Source organism: Morone saxatilis, unplaced genomic scaffold, assembly GCF_004916995.1.
Source record: "Morone saxatilis isolate NCDOM2014 unplaced genomic scaffold, NCSU_SB_2.0 Contig1, whole genome shotgun sequence".
Classification (NCBI taxonomy): Eukaryota; Metazoa; Chordata; class Actinopteri; family Moronidae; genus Morone; species Morone saxatilis.
Window position 1 is genome coordinate 11,151,475 of NW_023339651.1, and position 7,833 is coordinate 11,159,307.

General features: G+C 36.9%; 1 protein-coding gene across 1 annotated transcript; it reads left to right on the forward strand.

Annotated features, from left to right (window-relative positions):
• The first annotated feature begins 3,346 nt into the window (after window positions 1-3,346).
• Window positions 3,347-6,617, forward strand: LOC118333785 (sushi, nidogen and EGF-like domain-containing protein 1). Its single transcript, XM_035669574.1, has 6 exons — window positions 3,347-3,407; window positions 4,242-4,298; window positions 5,529-5,644; window positions 5,841-6,119; window positions 6,204-6,299; window positions 6,429-6,617. The coding sequence occupies exons 1-6, from the start codon at window positions 3,347-3,349 to the stop codon at window positions 6,615-6,617; spliced, it is 798 nt and encodes a 265-aa protein (XP_035525467.1).
• Window positions 6,618-7,833: the final 1,216 nt, after the last annotated feature.

Genomic DNA, 7,833 nt, shown 5'->3' on the forward strand with positions numbered 1-7,833 from the left:
CGTCACTCACACCGTCGAGACAGGACAACATTTCTCTGGCAGCTCAAGAGTTCCCTCATTAATTCAATAACCTTAACAGTTGTGATAACAATTTCATAACAATGTGCTAGACAAAAGTCCTTGATGAATTGAGCATTCAATCTTCCCTACAGAACCTGGGACAGATTCCCCTAAATTTCACTGTTGTATCTGTTTGTTTAATAACTAGGTTTATCACGTGAACGGTGCAGCAATGCACGCGTGGTCGGGCCAATCTATAACACAACCTGCATTCCAGTCCTTTCGTATTTTTCTACATTACCTGCTGTCTTCAATAGCCGCACCAATCTCTGCTCACAAAAACGTCATTTCTAAAAAAGGATCTGAGGTGCAGCTGGTTTAAGGCACTGTTTATTATCACTGTTATTACAACACGTTACAATATCTGAACAACCCTGTACGCATTACATACGCTGTCGACATAACCTCACTATGCACACAACGTCCTCACTACTGAAAATGACATATCTTATCGTATCACTTTGAGTAACCTAGCACACCTAAGTTCCAACCAATCACAGATCGAGTTTGTTTTGTTCCCTCTTCTTTACAGGGTGTTGATGTCCAGCCATGGCAGGGCCTGGGCCAGAGGTATTCAGCATGAAACGCAGATTGAATGTTTTCTCTGGGGCTTGATTAGTTTCCTTCCTGGGGGGTAGTCACCCTGGATGGTTGTTTTTTTCATTAGGATGAAATGTGTTTTTTCGTTGGTTTTCGTTGAAATTGGAAATGGACAAAATTCTGTGCTTGATATATATTGTTATTCTCTATCGCTATTAGGATTGATGTCATCCTTTACAGAGCAAGAACATAACAAAGTATTGGTGTTCCTGCCCTCGGTGAGGTCTTTCGCTAAGTGGCACTTGTAATCAAAGCAAAGGCCTTGGATTCCATTTACTGACATTTTACTCTGGTGGTGGCAGCAATCTGAGCACTGGATATCTCAAAATGAAACATGTAGGCAAATACAACCGAAACTATCTTGATACTGTGGAATATTTTAAGCCTTGAACGTGTGCATACAATCTGTTTTAATAAAACAGAACAGGAGAAGTTTACAAGACTAAAACTCACACTGCTTCCTTATCTGTAATTGTCACCGAAGCAGTTCTTTACCCATTGTGATTGACTGTTGTTTCACATCTCATCTCACTGTCTGTATCAGTTGTCATGGTTGAGATTAACCCTTTAAATTATGCAACATGAATAAAATAATATAAATATAAAAATATAAAATATAAATTCTGTGTCCTAATTGAAGTCTAGTGTTGTTAAGGTGTAACTATGATTTTTCCTTTTAAGTTTTTATAGGTTTGCCAAGGGAATAATTGTTCGCAATGCAATAAGCCTGGTAGTGCATCTTATTCTAATTCTATCTATGCAAATATGCTTAATATGCAAAGACAGCTGTCATATTGTTTAATTGATTGATTGGTTGGAGGAGATTGTATTCCCAGCAAGATGTCATTGGATTTTCATAGTGTCACACTGATGACACTACTACCTACTACAAATTCTGTATTTTCAAGATTTACCAGCAGCGCAGCAGTGCAACACGATTGTAATGGGCCCTAGTGAAAATATTCTTCTTGTGCCCCCTCACCCTCCGCCCCGAAAAGCACGCTCATGTACATGTGAGCATCACACAACGACTCCATGCAATTGCTTACCTGCAGCCTTTGATCAGCACCACGGACAGCACAAATCTAACAACCTGCCCTGCACAGCCTGCTGTCTCTGACTATCAAAGAACCAAATTAACTTTATCCAGCCTACAGTAACAAATCCACACACAGTAACCACAGAACAAATAGCAATCAACAAAAACAAAACATTTACAGTAAATATATATCCAATTCATGTTTACATGTATACTGTATAATTATAAATAACAATTCACATTCAGAAAGTACACAGGATTAATTATTTTTGAGTTAAACTAAATTTTAGTAGCATTTAGATGTGTATGAAGAAGTTGTCAGTAAATTTCAGTTTTGTTTGTGTCAGATTATCCATGTTTATAGGGCCATTGTCTCTGCAAAGTCATTTGTCAGTGTTTGCAGCACCACAAAAAAACAACAACATTTCATTCACCTGCATTGTACTGGGGTAGAGGCAGAAATCTCAGAGATGGAATCAAGACATCAGCAAAACTATCTAAAAACAACTGAGAAAACAGCTCAACCAGTCCTTTCAGAAGTTCTTGATATATCCTGATAACTGATTACCTGATAGCAAACACATGAGACTGAAACCAGAACCTTCTTGGCAGAGAATTTACAGCAATAGAGCAGGTTATTTTAGTAAAATTTAGTGAATAAAGAAAAAACAATTACTGGATTTTTTTCTTTAAGGGGGGTAAGTCCCATTTCTATGGCAGCAGACGTTACAGCATTTCATCATTTTCTACAATGGTGACCAATATTGTTTTATGATATAAAATGTAAACAAATACCCCTCTGGAGCAAGTATGTCACTTAAAAAGTGTTCTAACGACTAACTGTAAGGACTAAAGCCTTTGGTAGTATATTACATTTCCTTTTTCTTTCTGTTGAACACAGTCGGATAATCTTCATTCTTCTTAACACACAATGGAATATTTGGTTCACTTGTTAAGATGAAGCAATTGATTGTATCCATCTGAATGCCTGTAACTGGTCAAACAACATATTTATGGGACTATGCCAGCTTTTACTGTATAAAGCCTTGTTGTATCCCTGCAATCTCACACGGATGAGAGTTATAAAAGCAAAAGAAGCCCCTATGAACAGGTAATTCATTTTGTATAATATTATCAATGTGCTGTGCTGCATAATAGTATTTCATTGATTGATTATTGTGCTCAATTTCACATTTGTGCAATTTTCTCGTTGGTTGCACATATGTGATTAAAGAAATGTTGCATATACATGCCAATTTTGACAAATGACAATTTTAGAGGACTGTGCATCACTGGTGGGTTATAAACACTAGTCCTTTCTGGTTTTTCTTTATTGTTGTGTCTGCAGGTTTTAATTGTGGGCTTTGGAGAATGGCAAGTCAAATCATGTTGCCTGTGTTGCTCTTGGGCATGATAAGTAAGTATTCAGTTAAATCAAATTTAGTTGAATTCACTTTTATTTCTGTTGATGCGTTATGTATGTTTTCATAGGCACAGCGACTCCTCAGAATTTAAGTAAGTTAAAGCTCATATAACCTCTTAGTTTTCATTTGTTCTCAAGCTCTCATAATCAGTAGTTGTTTATGTCAGCGGTGTCAGATTTTAATCCAATTATATTTATATATCAATTTATTTGTTTTCATAGGTATGGTGACTTCTCAGGCGACTCCTGGGCCCACTGCTGAGATGACTCCTCAAGTAACTTTAGGTAAGTTGAAGCTTATATAACTTCTTAGTTTTCATTTGTTCATTCTCTTAACAGGCCACACATACAATCATGTCAGAATCAGTAGCTCAAAGCAGTTATTACCAGCGGTGTAGTGCAGGGTATATGCAGTTATATTGAGTATACCTAATTATTTTTAAGTTGGCACTGGGTATACAGACTTCTAAATCCCCTCTGATGTGCATCATTCAGTAGTGCTCTGCGAGCTGAATTTCTTTTTCTAAAATGGCGAAGGCATGACATAGTTGTCCAATCTTGTGTGGCAATGATGTTACTCACGTAGCCAATTTTGAGTGAACTAAATATGCAAGAGTAGTCTTTCATGACACTGTTTATAATACAGGGCATTTATCCTTTGCTGGATGGGCCGCATTAAAAAAAAACTGGGGTCACAAATTAGTATACCCACCTCTCTGGGCACGACTACTTATACTACTTATTACTTCAAGATTATTATTGATACCACTGGATTACAGCTCATACCACTGTTCTGTGATTATTTGTTAGTGACTTCTCAGGTGACTCCTCAGGTGACTTCAGGTAAATTAAAGCTTCTTAGTTTTCACTATTTCATACTCTTGACAGGTCTCATATACAATCATCAGGCAAGTAATTACTTCAAGATTATAATTACAGCTAATACCACTGTTGTAGGATTGTTCATTTGTTAGCAGGAATGAGAAGCTTAGAACAGAAGATATTAGCTGCAGTTTATGTTGGGTCTAATTAAAATGTATTTATCAATTTTTAAATTGAGTTTTTCTATTGATGCTAGCAGTGTCAGATTTTTATCCAATTATTTTTATGTTTTCATAGGTACAGGTACGGTGACTTCTCAGGTGACTCCCGAGCTGACTCCTCAGGTGTCTTTAGGTACGTTGAAGCTCATATGTTATAAATTGTTAGTTTTCATTTGTTCATCCTTTTAACACTTTTAGCACAAATATAATCAGGTCAAATTCTGAACAGTTATTACTTCAATACCACTGATGTATGAATCAGTAGCTTTGAACAGAAGATGTTAGCTGCAGGTTATGTTGGGTAAAATCTTAATTCATTTTTCCATTTTAAAGTTTTGAAATATAGTAAAGATGAGCAAAAGAGGATAATTAAAAGGATCTACTGGCACGCCTCATGGTAAAAATAGGCATAACCTAGTGTCTCATGCAGGCAGTGTAACTAATCTGTTAACATGGGCGCCAAAATAAAAATCAAGACGTTCCGCCACACAACGCAGATATGGGACGTGAGCTCTGTGTGTGTGAGAGCAGGAGCTCAGTAGAATACAGACAGGTAACTTAGGTAAAGGCTGCACTAAAGCACCAAACACTGGAGAGAAAAACTCCCTGCAGACAGCAACAAGACCAAGAAGATTACAGAGTTAGTTATTTTATACTTTATTGTGTACATTTATTTAGCTATTGAATTGTCAAGCATATACGCTGGATTGATTTTAATTAAAGCTAAACATATATTACATAGGAATTTCACATGCACTAAGCAGATGTGGAAATTAAGCAAGTAACAATAATTATCTAAAGTGCTGTTAAATGTGTGGAGGTACCAAACTTCCACAATAGAGGCAGGGGATTTGCTTTGCTGACGCAAATTTGCTTTGGCTGTGGAATTTTTGTTTATAATCAAAGCTTAATTTATTACCCCCCCCCCACTTATACTGACATATAATCGCGTGCACTCAGTCAAAACAAGATCTTGAGGTGGTGTTAAATTGCTCTTTAACAAAAACCCTTTTCATGGCAGACATTTTGATTGTCAGACAAGGAAAAGTATAAATGAAATACATTTCATAAACAATGGTTTAGTTCCATCAAGTGTGCCGTGACTCATGACAGTGAGATGGCATGTACATTATCAAGACCATGGACCTGGCTCGGCTAAATGGAATTTCTAAGGTTTTCAATTACATCTCTTCTTTTCCTTCAATGGCATGCCAAAATGTGTGTGATGTTGTCCTGTGTGGAGTCTAGAAATGTTAAATGTTAAAAACAATATGCATCATTTGCTAATATGGAATTTGTCAATGAGGCCAATATGGATTGTTCTATTTTGTTGTTAAAGTGACATCTTGTCTGTTCTCTATAGGATCCCTCTATCCAATTGTCGGAACAACAAGCACTCGATCAGATGATGGAAGTTCTCCTCGAATTCTGCTGCAACGACCTTTTGTTTACTTTGGAAAGCCTTATAATCAGATTTATGTATGAAAAAATAAATCTTTTGAAGGTTTTTTAAAATGAATTTGGGTTATGTATAGTAAATATATTCATATATACCTATAATACTAATATAAAATACTGTAGCAATATATAAGTTGAAATTTAATACCATGCTACTGTCAAGGACTGTAGTCGATGCCTACTAATTCTTTGTAAGAACTGGTTTATTTGTTTCCAGGTGAACCACAATGGACACCTGACCTTCAATGCACCATGGTCTAGTTTTTCACCTCAAATGTTTCCAATGTATGGATCCAGAGACGTCATTGCTCCATTCTGGACAGATTTAGACAACAGAGAAAATGGTCAGATCAATTACAACCAATACACCAGCGGCAGTGTTCTCCAACAAGCTACTCAAGACATCAATGAGTACTTCCCAGGGTTGAACTTCAATGCCGCCTGGGTGTTTGTTGCAACATGGTATGAGGTGGCCTACTTTCCAATGACTGGAACAGTAAGTCATCTTGTTCTAAATGGGGAAATGCATATGATGTGTATGTGTGTATTTCTTATGACCATATTAATTGTTTTATTTCAGCGAATAACTGTCCAAGCAGTCTTGATCTCTGGAGCCCAGTACTCATTTGTGCTGATGAACTATGGGATACTAGCTTTTACAACTTGCAATGTACAGGTCAGAGACATTAAAATGATATGCAGATTCACTACATGACATGTTCATCTAAATATGAATGCACTATTGGCAATGTGCAAATACAAAAATACATAAAATTAATTTTATTTATGTGACATGTATTTCCAGGCTGGATATGACACAGTCAACTCTACACACCATTTCACAATCCCTGGTTCATTCTCGAGCTCTGCTACAGGCAGTAACTCAACTTTCCGCCTGAGCAGCAATGTCAATGTACCTGGACGCTGGGCTTTCCGGATAGACAGTGGATCAAGAGGCTGCACTTTCAAAGGTAAGATCAGAATTAGAGGGTGATCACCACTCCATTAGGATACTGGCAAGTCTTACGATAAATCTGTTAGGGCTGTAGTCAACCAAAGAAAATCTTGGTCGACTGGCCACCATAATGCACTGAGTGCACTCTACCTGGTAGCTGCTGGGTCTTAATCAAAGTTACACAACATTACCTAGAAAAAGAATTCCTGCAGTTTGACCATTTCTTATTCACATATAGCTACAATGTTACCGCAGTAACACACACACACATAGACGAGACGAGCTTCTGTACAACAACAAAACTGAGTATAAAGCGATGCAGCACCAGAAGTAACATGAAAAAACTGTTGCTGGCATCCAACCTACTACTCTCGTTATTTAGTTGGCTTCAGATGAGGCTTAACATTCACAATTTCTCTCAACAGTCTCTCAATATTACAACATTAGTCCAAAATCCCCTTGTGCTGAACAGTTAGCCCTCATTAAAAAAACAGTTTGTACTAAAATGCACACACTTTACTATCAAAAATAACTTACCCACTCAGCTTTTCTCCTCTGATGTAGCAATTTAAGCCAGCTGGAGTTGTGTTTTAACTTCTTGACTCTTATCATCAAATAAACCATACAGTTATTTTAACAGAACCATATTTGTTTACTAAAATATGTTTTAATATTATTTTCATAAATAATCAATGTTGTTTCTAACAACATAGCCTATTACTCAAAAATAAAATTCAACAATTATGCATATATCCCTCCCACCCCCCAAAATATTGGATTATTAAATCATTTTCTCCTTATTAAAAACACCAGGGATTGTCTAACCAATGAGAATTTGGTCAGACAAGAGGATATCAACCAACCCAGCAGAAGGTGTCAGCCCTAAAAGTTGTGTTTGTTGTTGTTAAATAATGTTTTATACTGCTAAAAGTTGACTATATTGTGCAATGGACAATAAATCCGTTATATATTTAGTAAATTGTTTACTATTTCTGCAAGGTGTAAGTCTGGAGGGGACCATGCATTTGTTTGTGTGTGTGTATCTGTGTGTACAATCGCACATAATATGGTAGCATTGTTTGCATGTTGCAAGACAGTGTCTTTCAAGAAATATTATTTTTATTTGTATTCAAAGATGAACCAGTGCAGCTTGGTGACTCATTCTGGAGCGACAGTAGCTGTGCACAGAAGTGCACCTGCACCTCAGCAGGCCTGCAATGTCACAACCAACCCTGCTCCTTTTCCCAAATCTGCC

Bases quoted from the DNA above. Each gene is read 5' to 3' on its own strand.
- LOC118333785 (XM_035669574.1), top strand. From the start codon at position 3,347: ATGGTGACTTCTCAGGCGACTCCTGGGCCCACTGCTGAGATGACTCCT. The intron at 3,408-4,241 runs GTAAGTTGAAGC...ATGTTTTCATAG, and splicing joins GACTCCTCAAGTAACTTTAG to GTACAGGTACGGTGACTTCT. The intron at 6,120-6,203 runs GTAAGTCATCTT...GTTTTATTTCAG, and splicing joins ACTTTCCAATGACTGGAACA to CGAATAACTGTCCAAGCAGT.